At 37.7% G+C, this 18,700-nt stretch overlaps 1 protein-coding gene across 1 annotated transcript in view; it reads left to right on the top strand.

The window, feature by feature from the left end:
• Nucleotides 1–1,552: 1,552 nt before the first annotated feature.
• cntn3b (contactin 3b) overlaps nucleotides 1,553–18,700 on the top strand; it is a 58,014-nt gene continuing 40,866 nt past the window's right edge. Inside the window, exons 1-3 of the mRNA XM_077573326.1 lie at nucleotides 1,553–1,953; nucleotides 11,846–11,982; nucleotides 13,549–13,684. Coding sequence (XP_077429452.1) covers nucleotides 11,928–11,982; nucleotides 13,549–13,684 — 191 coding nt within the window. The 5' untranslated portion in view covers nucleotides 1,553–1,953; nucleotides 11,846–11,927. The remainder of the gene's footprint in view (nucleotides 1,954–11,845; nucleotides 11,983–13,548; nucleotides 13,685–18,700) is intronic.

Consider the following 18,700-nt stretch of genomic DNA (forward strand, 5'->3'; position numbering starts at 1 on the left):
AACAAATGGCAGGCAAAGAAACCAAAATGGAATGCCCAGAGTCATTTTCGTTTATACGTCCCACTAAAGACGCGTTTCAACTTACAGAACGGCCTGACCTCGCTTTGCTCCAACCTTGCTTGCCCTGGTCTGGCTTCTCTTGATATTCCATTACGACAGGCACCAATCAATTGGGGTGGGCGGGATTGCACTCGCAATGTGCACGGTTCTGCCACAACATTTGACTAGTGGTCGAATGCCATCCACTGGTTTTGCTGCAATTCGACATATGAATCAGTTACATGATGTGGCAACGTCGCAAATTATAGCCCTTTAAATGCACAGAACAAAATATATATAATTTCCGGGTTTAAGTGAGCGAGACACAGCTGCCCCCCTCAGTATATCCCCATTTTCAATATATCCCCATTTTTGTCTTTATTGTACTCCATGTCCTCTTTCTGCATGTTAAAACCTGTGTGTTCGTTGATGGATATGGTGCAGAGTAAAGAGTAAGGTGAGAAAATATTGAAAGACGGGGCTCACTCTCATTTACTTGAATGGACATGTCTAGGTGTACGCCAAAAGTTTCAACCACTGGTACACAAATTGTAAATCTGGTTAGGTGTTGCTGTAAAACACAATATATGTGTACTGTACTGTAGTATTATGGCATGCATGGGCGATGGGAGGCAGGCAGCTGTGTTTCACTCACTTAAAACCACAAAATGGAGCATGTGCATCTTGAACTAGAACAGATATTTCTACCAGAATTTGGACAATGGGAACAACTTGAAATTTGATCAAATTTGAACTTGACCATTGCAGTCTCAACATGAATGGCTTGTGTTCGATATCCATTTTATGTGTGAACGTGTTTGTACACAAGAGACTGGCATTGCATTTTAATGAGCAAGACTTAACTAAGGCTCAGTACTTAATGGTGTCGAGGGGTGCACATTTTAAGAACTGCTGTTTTGAAACCCAGCACGGAGCAACAAAACGAAGCTTTCAAAGGACCGTTTCAGTTGCTTGCATCATGAAAACAATTAAACTGAAATTAGGTGACACAATGGGAGGGAATTAAGTTTCTGTCTCGTCCCATTCTCACGCTAGAATAAATGCTGCTCACCAGCTCTCAGTAGAAAATATTTACACTTAATTTAAGACCCTATTATTGTCATCAACACATTTTAATTAGCTTTTCATGTATTTGACCTTCGTATTTAAATTATGTTCAGTAGCCTATTGAACAGCAGTGGCACAAGGTGTGCATGAGACCAATTCATGTTGCCTGGTCGTAAAAAGACAGCTTTTGCTTAAAACTTGGGCATCGAGGAATCCACAAGTTGGTGTATGTAGTCATAAAAGAAGATCAGACTGGTGAGCATCTTCGTAGCTTATATTTCTCCCATGAAATAAAAGCGAACTAATGGCTTTTTCGTGGCACTTTCATTTGACTCGTTTTTGAGCAAAGTCCTCAAATTTCCCAGACTTACACACAGCGAGTGCGAGCAGAGGCAGGTGCTGGTGGCGCATTACGGTGCCGCAGCACACACACAGCAGCGCTTTTCCACGCGTCACCAGTGCAGTGGGCGCATGTTTGTGCGCCGCGCACAAAGAGAGCAGATCCCTCTGTGGGATGCGCACATCGAGAATCGCCGCTCAGTGGCACCGCTGCCCTCCCTGTTTGTCGGCCGCATCTCGTGGAGTGGCAATTGGAGGAGAGGATCGAGGAACGTTACGCTAAACTGCGCCTATCTCCCACCGGCTGTGAAATCACAGCGTGGCGGAATTTGTGGAGGTGGACGCGCACCAAGAGGGAACAGGATAAAGTAAAAAGAGCGCACGGAATAACGTCTTCGGGTTTCCAGACACACGAACGCTTCTGCGAACAATGTTTTCATCACACTAGCGGATATTGGAATTACAATCAAAGCAGGTTCATAAAGAGGAAGAAATTGCATAAGAGAAGTAAGTATAGATTCGCCGGCTTTCATTTGATGCATTAACACGTTTTGAAGAAAAAAAAATCCAAGTTGACATGCTATTTGTATTGAAATGAAATCACAGGTAATATAACCTAATATGATCAAGGGTGGGAAATAAAGGTCTTCTGCGGATATCCTAATGAAACGTTCGGAAGGGGCATCGATTCAGGGTGTGCATGTTGATAGTGGCCACTCATGCACGATGCTGATGATTGCGTTTCTAGACAAGTCTCAAATGGTTTGGATGGTCCTACTGGGATTTAAATGGATGAGGCTCATTTCCTTCATCCAGCACTGATTCCATATGGTAACACGCTGCTCAGTCACGCAGACAAGAGCAGGAGGGCCAAAAGAAAGCCGACAACTTTATTTGTTTTTAGATACAGTGAGATATAACCTAAATTGTATTGTTAGATTTATAGCCTACTACCAACTTTTAATAATGTATGTCTTTCTTTCTTTCTTTCTTTCTTTCTTTCTTTCTTTCTTTCTTTCTTTCTTTCTTTCTTTCTTTCTTTCTTTCTTTCTTTCTTTCTTTCTTTCTTTCGTCAACTAATTCAGTTCAGTTGCTCCTGAGGTATTAATAAATCTATACATTTACCCATGCTAGTGTGCAAAACTTTGTTTTTTAACTCCAGACTACCGCCACAGACATTCAAAACATCTCATTATTCAAATGGATTATAATCCTTCTTCTTGACAGTCATGTTTATTTATAGTCCTTTGCACATAATTTGAGAATATCAAGCAGCAGCTAATATGGTGGTGAAACATGTCTTCGAAGCCACGCAGGGAATTATCCCATTGCCTAGCAAAATCCTGCATGGCACTGCAGGAATGACTTTTTATAGCATCATTTGCTTTCCAAACTAGTTGGCAGAATGTGAATGGCAAACATAAATTGCAGCCAGTCACAAACGCTGTGATGGGCGGAAAAGTGATGATGATTCTAAGGGCCCGTGACTGTCAGGGGCTCGAGAAAATAATATTTTCAATTTACAGCAAGTGTTGAGGTCCAAATCCCTGACAGCACTCCTGCAGCCAGTTCTTTCTGACTTTGTTTTAAAACTGTAAAATGGTATGAAAAAGACAGTGGGCGTAAAGGTGTTAAAGTATGTTTCTTGCTCCTCTTCCTTGACCTCCTGTCATGTATTTGTGGCAGAGTCTTAGATGAAGGTCTGGGGATGTGCCTGGCTGATGATGGGGTTGAGAAATGGATCACTGCTTCGCTCTCTTTTAAGTGTGCTCACTCCCATTCTGGGTGTCAAGCAGCAGCTGAGAGTTGCAGCCACACTCAACACAGGAGGGAGTCACAGTGAATCAGTGAATTGCACATGGAAATGCACAATATATATATATATATATATATATATATATATATATATATATATATATATATATATATATATATATATATATATTAGAGACATCAAAGTTAAAGTGTTAACTAATTAATTAATCACAAAAAATTATCACATTAGTCATGTATTAATGCAGATTTAATTAATTTTGACCGCAGATGATCCTTTAGCTTGATGTTTAAATTAAAGGTATAGCATGCATTAAAGGAAAGCATTTAATAAATGTTTGTGTATGACATTCAGAAAATTTCATGTCAAACTATTGGGGTCATTTTTTTTCTCCATTTTAAATTATGCAAGTAATTAACTGATTAGGAAAAGAGGAGGATGCGCATTCGCAGTGGATACTTTTTTGGATAATTTTTGGAAGACGTCCTCATAGCATTAAATGTAAAAAAACACACACATAAAATGTTGATAAAAAATACTTTTTAATTAAGCGATTAATTTTGATTAATCAAAATTCTAAAATGTGATTAATCTGATTAAATAATGTAATTGTCTACTAACAACTAAGTTAAATAGGTCTAAGAAGAATTCAAAGTCTGAAGTACATTGGAATAGTTTTAATTACTTTGATATGTCATAAAATACAATGCATACATTTGTGTTGAAATTTCACACTATTCTGAAAACCCACATTTCTAAAAATTTTCATGATTACTACAGAACTAGAAATTTGAAGAATAGAAAATAGCAAGTTCATGCAACTTTTATGCTGGAAATGAATTCACTAAGAATGTGCAATTTTCTATGGTTGTTAATATTTGAGCTTTTAAAATTGCGGTGGGAGTAGAGGCAATTAAATAAAATAACTTTCTGTTTGAGATGCATAATAGTCATAAAAATCCGAATTCACTGGGCCAGGGAGAAGGCACCAGCACGGCACGATCAATATCTAACAATTACTTCTTGACTTTTCTTTTCATCAAGCTTTCTGCGTGGTGAAATACAGACATTAAACCCTGTCTTTATTTGTTAATCACTTGCGTTATTTTTCAGTCCTCTCTGGATTATGTGAAATGGGTTGCTGCGCAGGTCTTCAGTCAGAGTAAATGAGAATGCATCAGTGCACGATTGACTGTGAATCTTCATTCATAAGCAAAGCAGCTGTGCATCGCATCCCTTAGTGGTGGATGCTTGTCTTCCAGGTGATTTCACAGAGATGGCTGCATGCTTTGAAAGACAATAATTAATTGGAAAATAAGTCAAACGATATGGTGAATGCATTCAACCATTTGTGAGTCATTAATGCTTGCCCTATAATAGAAACACGATCCTTTCCCGACACCATTATTACATTAATTTGCTACCATGCTGCCCTCAAGGGTTCAGAAAATGCCAGTAAGCAGCTGTCTATCAACTGCAGATTAAAAACAGCCCCACTAATCAACTAATCATCTTGTTTAGTATGAGATGTTTTCTAGCCAAAGACACAAAGTGGCAATTCTGCAAAGGTAACTCATTACATTCTGCACAGCAATTTTGTGCTTGTATATTTGAAAGCCAAGAGAAAATGCTAACACCTCTATTCCATGATTAATATGTCAAGACACAAATTGATTTAGAGAAATATAAGTTGAATTGTTTATTTTCCCCTTCTGCCAACCCGCCCGATGTGTGCTCTAATGCAGTTCTTTATGAGTGCACAGTTTTGGCAGTCATTTTATCCACAATTGTCTTCTTAAGAAAATACAAAACATAAAATATTTTACAATTTTTAACATAAAATTTAAATTGTTAGTAACGGAGGTGCAACACAGACAAGACACGGGAGTTGGGAAACAGAGAGTCTTTTTATTAGGAGTGTGAATTGCCTAGCATCTAGCAATTCAGTCTGTATCACTATTCATAGGTGACGATTCCATGTGATGCCGATTAATCCCGATACAAATCTATAAATTGACTATTGATTTTTTTTACTTACATTTAGAAAATACTAATCAGTAAATTTGTACATATACAGTGTAAGATTTGTATGAAAATGTACTTCAAGCTTATAACTGTGAGCCATTGAATTTAAGAAAAAGGTTGCAATCTGTTTAATGTATGAACAGCATTGAAATTAAATTATTAAAGCTTAACGTTAGAACATTCTTTCTTCAATGCTTAAAGTGTTACTCCTAACTCTAAGTAAGACGTTTTGTTGAATATTTCCATCCCAAAAATATTTTTAAACATCAATTCAGCTGCCTATTGAATCGATACGAGAATTGCATGCTATAATATCGCGATATATTGCCTAGTAAAAAAAATGTTAACACCCCCACTTTTTATACAAAAAAAGCAAAGTAAAAACAGAGCAGGAGGACTGGATTCAGAAGCTTAACTGAGAAACCTTGATTGTGAGAGCAGGGCTGAAAGGAAACCTCAACATGCTGAAGGAACCTTGGGTTAGAGACCTTGGCGTACTGTCAGAAGTGTCAATTTTAAAATCTTGCTAGTGAAATATAAAATTATATATGACAGAATAAAAGCAATAAAGGTAAAATAGTGACTAAATAAAATCCATCCATCCATTTTCTTAACTGCTTATTCCTCGCATAAGAAAGACTATTATGGGTTCATAGCAACTGCATGGCATTTGACTAAGACTAGACAAACAATGAGTGGCTAAATCAAACATTATAATTATGGGACAAAACTACAAAATAACAATGAGGTAAAATTAGACTGACAAATGGGCCTACTTCTCATCATAAGGGACAACATAATACAACCCAAACCCAAAACACAGTCGCAACAGGAAGTTCTTTAATAACGAAGTATCTGTTAATGCTTAAAATTATTGTTATCCTTAATTTTGAAAAATACTGTTTTAAAATTTTTTATAAACATTCTAAAGTTTGGAAAGTGTTTTTGTATTACATTAACATGTCAGCTTACACATTTTTAGTTGGATGCCTCAACAATAACAACAACAACAACAACAACAAAAATGCTTGATCAATGTTACACTTAATAGAATATTGTCATTATCTGTGTTTTGTTGATTTGGTTTGAGTTCAATTTTAGCTGTCATGTTTTCCTTGTGTCCCTGTTGTCTATTGTGCTTGTCAACCCGTCCCTTGTCTCATCCAATCAAGCTCCCTCGGCCATGTGTGCCTTTCATTGTCTCGTCAGTTCGTGTGTATTAGCCTGGTTTACATGGAGCCATGTATTCTGTTTAGAATGAATCCAAACGGCCAATCTGAATGACAAGGCTGAATCCAAACGGAATTTCATTCGGAATGACAGGTGTGGTATATTCCTTTCGTCAATCCGAACAAGCGTCATGTATACACTTCAATCGGAATGGCGAGTCTACGTGCGGCAACGCACATGCTCTGTCTTGACGTAAATGCGTCATGACGTCTTTCTTTACACCCACTAAAATGCCGGCACTTTAAACTTGTTTTTATCAAGATGTTGCTTGATAAAAGTGTTAACACTATCACAACTACGGTGCTAAATGACAAATGAATTTCATCTTGATAAATCACGTGATCGTGACTGTTCCCATCTCAGGTATGGAGATTATTTTATTGATGTAGCAAAGTTAATTTCAGGAGTTACAACTCTTATAACTGCTATACCTTTACTCCCACTCAGTTTGACTGACCTTTCGGTGTGAAGAGTGAGCATGTCTCTTTAGCTAATTTGTGGAACTCACAAAAGCAGTTGTTGTTTTTTTAAGGCAAAAATGATCGTTGCACTTTGCACATTTGTACACAGGCTGGCCCTTACAATTTTGACAAAGATGTAGAAAAAAAATGTTGCATTCACTGCAATCAGAAATTTCTCGATCGTAAATGTCAACTTTATCGCTGCAAATTGGGGTGACAGCAATGGTGGCAAGGCTTTCTTTAAAGGTGGCATCTGCTACCCTATGCCACCCCGGTAGATCCGCCCATGACTGTAAATTAGTTTTTGAACCCATACCTGAACCCATAGTTTGACATTCTTCATTTCTCTTCAAAATGCTAAAATGTTGATATAGGAATCAGTGGCGGCTGCTGGTCATGCAAAAGCTCATTCTTTATGCACGCCTCAGACAGATCCAATTATCACGCATGCAGAAGCCGAGTTTCTGGGCCGGTCCACTGTCCATAAACCCCAAGAGACGCCGCACGTCCGATGGGCAGGAAAAAGCCCAGCATTTATTCAATGACCGTCTGCGTTTTGCACAGTGGAACAACCCACTCTACGAAGCAGCCTCCGACTGTGTAAATAAAAAAAAGCGTTGTGGCACCACAAGAATGAATGAGAAGGAAGTTGTGTCAGTTATTTGTGACAAGTAGCTGATTCTGAACAAAAGATTAAGGTATTCTAGGGCATAATGAATTGTACAAACAGCAGTGCATTCTAAGTGGTATGAGGCCATTATTGTGCCAAAAGTATTTACAAATGCTTATTTTCGATCCACAAATATGTAAAAAGAATTTGTATCCATAAACAAAGTCACAAATGTGTAAGGAGAATCCACAAACGTGTGACTGAAGTCACAAATGTGTGACATAAAAAAAAAAAGTGTGACATAAATCTGCAAATGCGTAAACTGATTTGTATGCGGTGTAAACACACTTAAAACATTTAAAAAAAAAATTCTGGAGAGCTCAGTATTGTTCATTCGGTAATTTTACCGATTTGACATGTCATCATCATTGCTCTCTTTTTTTTTTTTTTTTTTTTTTATTAATTTGTATTTTGTATGTGGGTGACAATGTGCATGTGCGTGTGCGTGTGTGTGTGTGCGTGTGTGTGTGCATGTGTGCATGTGTGCGTGAGTGTGTATTCATTATTTCACCTAAAACCTATTAAAAATCCCATACCATTCACCTAAACCGAATACTTCAGAATCCAGCTAGTCGTGAGGTTGTCAGGAGACCCGAGGAAGGATCAAAGAAACACATAGTTGAATGCGCATAAGATATATATATATATCACCTGTAAAAACTGGGCCTCTTGATTGGCTGTATTCTTCTCCAGTGGGGGTGGCACATACCCCCGCTCAAATGTGATTGGACCCCGCAGGTGCCAAATGATTGACATATCGCGGCACTGGGGCAGTGGCGCCGCACGTCTTGCAATGCAGCCTGCCAGCATTTATATCAATCAGATGCCTCCTAATTGTTAGAATTATTGGCATAATCTTTGGATACCCTGAAGCACCCTTAGCCCCCTCGAGAGCCCCCCCACATACATTTATAAAAGTTGTTACGGTTACAAATTCTTTTTACATATTTGTGGATCGAAATATGCATTTGTGAATAGTTTGGGCCCAATAATGTCCCCATAAAGCAGTGTGGATGTATTGTGAAGTGAAGCTCTTCACAAATGTGTCAAATCAGCATAGACACTGTGCCACTGAAAACAACTAAACAAGAAACGTGCACTCAAAGTTATTCTGGGAGATTTTTCTCACTGGAACCCGAGGCTTTTTGAACTGATGGGATAAGATACTAGAATTGGATCCCATAGAGAGCGGATAGCAGTTAATACTGAGCCACTGAGAAATCCAGCATTTTTTTTGTCTGGTAGAATCCAGAAGCGTGTAATTCAATGCGATGGGTTTTCAGAGCAGCAAAATTTCAAAATACAGCAAATCCACTCTTGCTGTGACTGCATTTACGTCACACTAGCAACCGTCTCCAGGAGTTAAGTTACGACAGCACTAGCCATTAAATTATGATGAAACTTTTAATACACACTTATTGTACAGCATGTGCCTGGTCAGCACCCCGATCTTTCCTCCGTGTTCTCCTTTTCAACGCAATGTCAGCGTTCACATGTCAAGCTTACATTTACAAGTTGGTAAAAATGTGACTGATGGTATTTTTTTGTCCATTTGAAGAAGGCCAAAAATAGCCCAGGGTTAATCACCACAACCGGGTTATGTTGTAAAGATGAGGGGTTGGGTTGGTTTCTTAATCCTGAGAGGCATATCAATTTCCACATACTGTGATGTAGGTCACAGCTTGAGCAAAGCCCCTTCTGTGCTATGGATACCACAATTACAGTCGACAAGGTTCCACACACATACACAACAGAAAACTTTCAAAGACTATTTAGGTCATTTATTGCTGCATGGGGTCTGGTTGATCTGGGCTCTCTGGTAGATATAATTGAAGTCTAAAAGAAAAGGTCAAAATGTGTAAATAATCTACTCTGTAGTCATTACAAAGTGTATGTATTTATTTACTATATTAGTCTCCATTCTATTTTTGGACAATGCAGTGACAGTCCCATATGCACAGTTTGTCATTTACAAATTTGCCCAATTGTGGATTTATTTTGGAACCTTCACTAATATTCAGTTGTTGTCCTCAGGCCGGAAAAATAACAGTATTGCTTTGAAAACATTTGGATCCTGATGGCGTCTCGGTGTAAAAAAAACTGTTGAACCGAGTTGAAGAGCTTCATTTAGACAAACTTAGTAGTTTGCAAGACTTCACAGATTTTCACTATTCTTAGCACAGCACTGTTATTATCCTCAGGAAATGGCAGAAGTCCACAGTTCAGTTAAACCCACATTTTTCATGTGCTGAACACATTTTGGGAATTCATATTTATTGAATGTGTATATTCTGTTTGCATTAACAACCTTTAACACCAGATTCACACATAAGGATGACTAACTTATTCATTATGTGCTGTTTTCAAAGCAGGGTTCCTCATATTGTCAGCCATAATAGAGCCTTTTGAATGGTCATTCAAGACCCACAGAATATTGTGTTCTGTGACCATACAAACACCACACCTATCAAAGTAAACAGTAGACTCTTTTCTATCACCAGACATATTTTTTTTTATTTATGTTCCCTTCTTTGAAGTTATCATTTTGAAGTAATAATTTTACAAAAAGTCAATTGTGGAACAGGATGTACAGTAGGCTTTTCTCCAGTAACGCAAATCACCAATGCAAACTTTTCTAAAATTAAGCCATGACTTTCATTTACAATACCTCCCATGGCATACCTTTTAATCAACGGTGTCATCAGGTTTTATGGACAGGATGCGGGCAAACATAGAGTCAAAAAGATACAGTAAAATACTGTCGTAAAAATAAAATATATACATGGCTAATATTCTCATACAGTTTATGCCATTATTGCCCAAAACATGTTGCTAACTACTGCTATGTTAGCTGCTTATGTTTTCTGATGTTATGCTGTGCTATGCCAACTAAGCTGTTATGACTAGCTTAGTTGATAATTTTTTAATATTCACCTAGGGGCATATCTGGATATGTGTCCTTAAATTTGCTCTGCATGTCCTGTTGACAGTTTAGTTTTGCAGTTGTATACTAAATACAAAAATATGCAAGTACTGTGAGGACTAAATAACTTAAGTAGTATCAGATGTGCAAGTTACCTACCACCTACCATGGGTACGACAGCTCCATACCATCACAGATGCTGGCTATTGCGCTTCGCAGTCTAGATCGTCCTTCTCCTCTTTGGCCTGAAGGACACAACATCCATTGTTTCCAAATACAATTTAAAATGTGGATAATGGATGGTGGACTCGTCAGACCACAGCACACTTTTCGACTATGCGTCAGTCCATTTTAGATGAACCGGGAAACACAAAAGTCGGTGTTCTGTCAGATCAGTATACCTCGTCAGATGTATTTGCTCGCGCAGTTGTTCACAAAGAGGTGAACTTTTCTCCATCCTGGTTTGGGAACAAGTGAGCCTTTTGGGAATGTTATTTTTATAACCAATTGTGATACTCACCTGTTTCCAATTACCCCAATTACATGTGGACTAATCAAAACGAGTGCTTTTTAAACATTATTCAACTTCACCAGAGATTTACTTGAACATTTTTTGTAAATATGAGCTCTTCAGATTATTTAAACTACACTACTGTTCCTCTTTGTTCTTTCATCTAATAAATACTGGGGTTTTTTTTGGACATTAAATGGGACATACAGACTGAAGAGATGTTAGTCTCCTGAAGTTGATTTTAAGAGCCTTTATTATTGACAAATGTTTTTTAAAGACATTGACTAACCTTACAGTTTCATGTCAAATGTTCATTATTCTTGGCATTAAACGTTCATTGGAAATGTTATGCATGTGGACATAAATGCAGTTTGCTTGCAGTGCCTTGAACACCAAATTCTTTGTTCAAGTGTGAAGTGGCGTTTTGCAGAGTGCTGGTATACACAGTCTGCCAGCTCCTATTAATAGTCAAATAGGGAGAGAGTAAGTATCTTTTGAGGTCATTCATTCCCTTCCTCACTTCTCTTTTAAGCCGGAGATATGAGCTTGTTAGGCAGGATGAGAAACAAGCATAGTAGAAGAAAACACACCCATTAAGCAGCTGTTTCTTCTTCAGTGCCACCTGAAATTTGCCACCCAGATATTTTCAGCTATTTTCCCCAATGTTGCTTCTGGCTCCCTTTAGACTCGCTTCCCATATTTTGACTCCAAAATAATAACAACTAGTTTTGCAGTACTTTTAATGCTTGCTGTATTCCTATCCAAATGTCACACTTTAATCACACCTGTAATTGCTTCCCTTCAGATTAAAATTCTTGTATTCACAAGGAGAGAAGTCCATTCACAAGTAATTGGATGAGAGTCCCATTAGCCCTTTGCAACTAAAGATGATGTTACCATGGAAACAAATTGTTCTGCTATCAATCACAGGATGCCTTGCAGGTAAGTGATTTGAACATATTAGTGATGTCCTTGTTGCCTTAGTTTTTCAGACCTCAAATCAACAGTTGATTTTTAATTGCATTTTTTTTGGAGGGGTGGGGGGGGGGGTCATTCTTGTAGTATATAATGTGTGCTTTTGAAGTCGATTTTCTAATTAAAAGTCCTATTTAAAATATATTCAGTACTTGGATTATAAAGTTCTTAATAAGGTAGAAACCCAATTAGTGCATCGGTAAACAACCCCAAGACATCTCCAATGAGACTAATACAGTACAGTATATGTATGGCATGATATCCTTGACTTTCCCTCGAGGACTGTCCTAGCGCACATAAGCAGCAAACTGTCAGGGAAAACTGGGAGCCCAATCACCATTCCTGTTCATGGACTGTCCAGATCATTATCAGGAGCCGTGCAATGAATCTAGCCAGTCATTTAAGCTCTATTCAACACGGCTTCGCTCGCTGCCCTTGTGGCCACTTGGGACTAGTGAGACCAGCACAAAATAACAAGCTCTGTTCAAATGACTTGGAAATTCCATATTATTTCCACTGTCTTGTGAGTGGGACTGAATACTTCAGAATCCTTAAAAATTACAACAGCTGATGATGCTCGTTATGTTAAAAACATCACTTTGTTTGGCTATGTATATATATTCTTTGCCAAAGGTTTATTTTAATTAAATTAAGTTAATTAATTTATTTATTTATTTGTTGTGGCATTAAATATCAATCTAAAGTATTCCTTGGAATGGAGTGTGTGTTATTGATCTAACACAACTAGTTAAAGCATGTGTACAGCTACAAGCCACATGCTGCAGTGTAAGCATTCGGGCACCAATTAGTTCTACTTTGGCCGCCTGTTGGCTCTGCCTTCATTTGATACCAGATTTTGTTCCACTTCCCTACCTTTGAAGCGCTGAAAGATGTGTTCACCCATACAGCCCTCTGTTATGTGCATGCTGTCTGACATAGATTATCTGAAAATGTTTTACTCTGCTTTACTCAGCAACTGCATTGCTTACAAGGAATTATTTATTCTGGAGTCTTCAACCTTAGTCTTTGCTATTATTATTATTATTATTATTATTATTATTATTATTATTATTATTATTATTATTATTATTATTATTATTATTCATGTGGTGCCAGTGTGCTACATAAAAGTTTGCTACACTGGTTAAATTCTACCTAGTGCAGTATTTTCGCAGTAATGTACACAGTATATGAGTTATTGCTAACATTTGTAATCATTTGCATTTTCGTTTTGAAGCAGGGTGATACTGTGGAGGCAAATATGTCTGCATATGCAGTTAAAGCCCAAGATAAGCGGGGTGCATTTTCCTCGCTGCAAGATAAGCAAATAATATACACACCGCACCATGGGAATAGACCTAGTGCATTTATTTTTAGAAAAACAAAGCAGGATCAAAGAAGAAATAGTAAAAAAAGAAATAAAATAACAGAAAAAGAAAAGCAAGCATTAAAAAAATGAGTGAAACGTTCTTGACATTTAATATTGGTCTTCTCAGTCTTTGTGGTTTTCACAATTTTTGGGTTTGTCTGCAGCCTTTACAGACGATGTCATATTTCAAGGGCCCAGATTGAGGACAGAGCCAGTTGACCTCATTTTGCCGATCAACTCCCCCAACCGGCAGGCCACCATTATGTGTGATGCAGAAGGGAGCCCTACTCCACAGTACAGGTAAATTGCCTCATCAAATTTATGTCACCCGCTAAACCCAATCTGGTCTGCACACATACAATTCCTCTTCGCTGCTTTGATATCTTTATTTCTGTTTTCACAAGGCTAAAGATATAGCGTGCATAATGGTATAGGCAAAATAGACTTTGAAGTCATCTGGCAAAATCTCAATGTTCCCAAGAAAGTTTGATGCATTTTCATTGCTGTGAGTCACGGTATTCCCACAGTGGCGAATTTGCCACACACAATTTTTTTTAAAGAGATTGAGGTTAACTTCATGAATAATGTGTTTTGGACGGTTGTGTAATCAACATGAAATGCTTATGATATATGTTTGGAGAAGATAACTAATTTGTCTACTTTGCAGCACATTAAGTAGGCCTATTGTCTTTGAAGCTATTTCCTGCAATGGGATTCTGCCTAAAAAGACATCTGGTGGCGATGTTGTGGTAGATTGTGTTTCGGTGCTTGGTCAGCACCATGTAGATGCACAGCTTGCAAGAGGGCGGGTGCAGTAACCTTGTGAGTGACATTACTTTCAACATAAACATATCGGAGGAATGTTTTGCAGGTTATGCTTTTGATTCTACTTTTTCACCATTTTCAATCAGATGCTAGCTGTTTACTTTAATGTTAAAATTTCCAGTGTAATTATTTTAAATGGTGCATTATGAACATTTAAATCTTGTCAAGGTTTTCTACAGATGAAATGTGAACCCCAGGCAGAACCCATACACGATTTATACTCACTCCCAGACCAAATTAAAAGACAATATAAACAGTCACATGCTGGGACATGCTATAATTGAATGTGACAAAACAATTACTGTACACCTGATCTTGCCAAAACATGACAAAACATGAAAGGACAATGAGATACCGGGGAAATACATATCTGTACGCTTCCCAGCCTACTATGGTTTAAACTTTTGACCTGTCATTTATGTTCTATTCTGAATAAAATATTGAAATTTGGGACTTCCACATAATTGCATTCAGTTTTTATTCACAATTTGTATAGTGTCCCAACTTTTTTGAAATTGGGTTTGAAATACAATTTTAAAAATACATAAATAAAACAAAAACTAATACTAAAACTAACTAAAACTAAACCAAAACTAAGCATTTGATTAAAGAACTAATACAAACTAACAGAACCACCGTGAAAACTAATTACAACTAACTAAATTTAAAAAACAAAACTTAAAACGAAATAAAAACTAACTAAAAGGAAAACTTCCAAAACTATAATAACCCTAGTACTCACCCATCCTTAATGATATGGAATAATCAGCATCTCTCAGAAAGCTTCATGCTTCATTTCAGTAGTCACTTGGCGAGTTAATTTGTCTTATGTCTGCATAGGCTGCATTAGTTCACTTCCCAGTTAGTGATGGTGGAAATGGTAATGTTGTCTGTCTCTGTATGTGCCCTGTGATTGACTGGGGACCAGTCATGGGTGCAGTTTGCCAAAAAGTCAGCAACCCTGAATAGGGTAAGCAATGTAGAATATATATGGACGATGCCTTTTTCTGTTAGTGAAAAGATTTGCTGCCTGAAAAAGCCAAAAATAATAATAACCCTCCACCCACATGTAGACGTCTTAGCAGAACCTTAGTATACCTTACAATCAGAAGCTACACTGTTAGCTAACACTGAAAAACTACAGCTCTGCTTACCTTTGGCTTTGATAGAGTGGTTCAGCAGCCACTTCAAATTGCTTCTTTTTCTCTGGGTGTTCAGCTAAGTTGAAGCACAGTGGGGAAAGAGGTTATTATGTTAATAAGCTGTTTTATAATAGAATAGCTCACTCACAGGCACATTTTCACAAATAGGCAGTTAACTATAAGATTTAATTGGTTGCTAAGTTTCACACTTGAAAAGTAGGCAGACACTACAGAGAAATACTGCAACTTTTTGTCCACAAGACATTTGGAAGTTTCTAGAATATGCCCCCATTTAGGTAAAATATCACGATGAGATGACTGATTAGTCAACACTGGGTTTTAAAACGTAATCATTGACAAATGTCAAATCAGAACACAAAGCCCTAAGCTTTCTGGAAATATCAGAAGCGTAAGTTTAATTGCTCTAGTAAATATTGTCGATAACACAAAATGTGGCAATAGCTACACATACTTTTAGATTGGATGTCGGATACTTGTACATTATTATTTAGTTGAACAATGTTGCATTAAGGTTTTGAAGAATGATCACTCAATCACTATCCAAGCCCCTTCTTCACCTATTCTCGATACTGCGAGTGTACGGAGAGGAGCCCTGACAGAGTCTCTTTTGATAAATAGTCCAGTGAAGCACCGCAGCACACTCCAGGGCTGTGAGCTGGGCTTTATGAATACACCTGCCACTGTGTTCACTATGAATCTGCTGTAACACAAGATCAAGGACACTGCAGTGATTGGGAAGAAAACAACAACAACACACTAGATGGTCTCCTATCATGGAACATGACTTTAAGCAGATTTATGGCTTTGCCTGTGTTTATGGCTCTGCACCAGGCATAATTAGAAGTGAGGGTGTATAAAGATAAAGATGTTTGTTGAGAGCCTGCATTTATCTGCACAAAATGACTATTTGCCCACACTAGTGTACATACACCACACATGCTTCTTTGCAGTTCCATACAACAATAAAAGCAAGTATCTTCACTGAAGCAACCCCCCTCCGCTGTTTTACTGTTTTTTGACAGATTTTTCAAAGTACACAGAATCTTGTGTTCTATTGCTATAAAAACATGGAACCTGCCAAAATAAAGATGAGAGTCTCTTCTTTCATTAGGAAAAAATAAGTATATTTCTATCTGTTTCCGTTTTGCAATTAGCATTAGAATATAGCTAAATTTCATCGTTATTCACAAACCTGTTGAAAACACTGGGAAAGCGAGCTTGTTGCAACATGGCCCTGGTTGATCTCTTATACTCTGCTGCCACCTAATGGTCTTTTTTTGTAATAACTACAAAAAGCCCCAAAATGGTCAAATAACGCCCAGGGGTTAAGCGACCTCTTCATGTCAGAAGCTGCGTTCAAAGCCTTCTGTATGCTCTCGCATGAAAAAAACAACAAAAAAAAAACATATATATATGTTTTTGGGAGTGAAAAACAAAGAATTAAGAACATACTTACACATTTTTGAGTTTGAATGAGTTAAATGATTTGCTGTTATCAAATCACTGTCACATCATTCAGTCTGTTGAGATTATTAAGCAATGCAGTGATGTAACTAAAGATGTGGTAGCAGGTCTGCATGCACCCACTAACAATGTGGGGCGGAGTTTATTGAAAGCCAGATGTTCCCATCAACCTTATGTCCATACTGAGTGGAACTGAATGTTTTGTTGTTGTTTTTTCCCCCTCCTGTACATCTTACTATGTATACAATGGATTTAATCTACCACTCGATGACCAACTTTCAGGATGTTTTTATTTGCATTTAACCTGGTCCACCTGTGTCTAATAATGCTATATTTCAACATTAGCCAAGGTACACAGGGATACACAGTATGCATTATTACTTTTCAGGAACCAATGCTACCTTTAATGTATCTTAAAATATGTTGCCTATTTTTCATAGAGCAGCAATGATAATCTCTTCAATGTAATTGAAGATCCTGAAGAGCAATTTTGATTTAGCAATCCGTGCACGTGTGTGTATGTGTACAGTTTATGGCATGTGCGGTCTCTGTGGGTGTCTGGCCTAAAGGAATGCCAGATGAGACCGCGCTACAGTATAGTCCCCAGTCTATTTGATGAGACTTCATGCAAAATGTATGTGAAACCCAAGGTTATGGCGAGTTCACTCAAGGGGCTCAGATGTGGCTGTGCCTATACCACACAGCTAAAAGAAAATAGGACTGTTGGACTAAGAGTAAGCTCTTCTCGGACCTATCGCTGTATGACGTTAGATATAATGCAGTTTGTTTGAGTTCGGGTTTCACATATTTTGAGTCCTTACCTGCTGTTTTTACGAAAGCATTATACACCACTTAAAACAGATGGAAATGGTGATTCAAGTGCGACATTCAGGGAAAACGCTACTGTCATTACTGATTCACCATTGCTGTTCACTGTGTTTTTGTATTTTCTGGATGTGAAGCAACAACCAGGTATCCACTTCACTGTCAAGAATATCAGTGTTTCTCCTAATCTCTCTTCCTTAATAAATGCATACAGTATTACAAATACCGTAGAATGACATGCTTTTACCAATTAATTTATTCCAAAGTGAGATGTAACGGGTACAGTGATCACAAAATTATTTCCCTTCTAATGATAGAATACTGTAGCGACAAAATCTTTCTAGGTACTGTTCATGTGCAAGAGGTAGGTATGAAAAGCTAGTTGGTTTCCTGGTATTTGGAGTACATTTACTTCACTCAAAGTTCCAGCAGCATGCGCACAAAGGAATGGCTGTCTGCCCACCTCTCTTTAAAATCAATCATACTGGCGGCTGCAGTTTTTAAACTACTATGGTACAGACATAGCTGAAAATATGGAATCCAAATAAATGTAAAAAATGTAAATGTCAAAATGTGTTTTATTTTAATGCCAGTATTGTGGATGGATATTTTTAGAACTTAACTTTGACAAGATGGCTTTTAAAAGTAATGTCAGTGGAATATACAAAATTGGTCACATTAAGTGACTGCCACAGACTTTTAAGATGAATAGTGAAGTCATAAAAGACAGATGTGTCTTTTGTAGTCGGTCAGTTAGGAAACTCGGCGAATGTTCACTGGTTTTAAGTCAACGTGAAGCATATCTTAACTGCTTGTTAGTCTGCCTCGAAGAATTAAATAAAATGCTTTTTTTTTTCTAAAAGACAGTTGAACAACTGTGATGTGATGCCTCAGCAAATCTGAAGATTCACATATCACACGGTCATATTAACAGCAACATGACTCTTTTCTATTCATATCTTTAAAAAATATGAGTATTTTGCAGGCACAGCTCTATGATCAGAAGTTTAGGGGTGCTGGTGCCAGAGCACATCCGATA

Source organism: Vanacampus margaritifer, chromosome 8 (genome assembly GCF_051991255.1).
Source record: "Vanacampus margaritifer isolate UIUO_Vmar chromosome 8, RoL_Vmar_1.0, whole genome shotgun sequence".
Lineage (NCBI taxonomy): Eukaryota > Metazoa > Chordata > Actinopteri > Syngnathiformes > Syngnathidae > Vanacampus > Vanacampus margaritifer.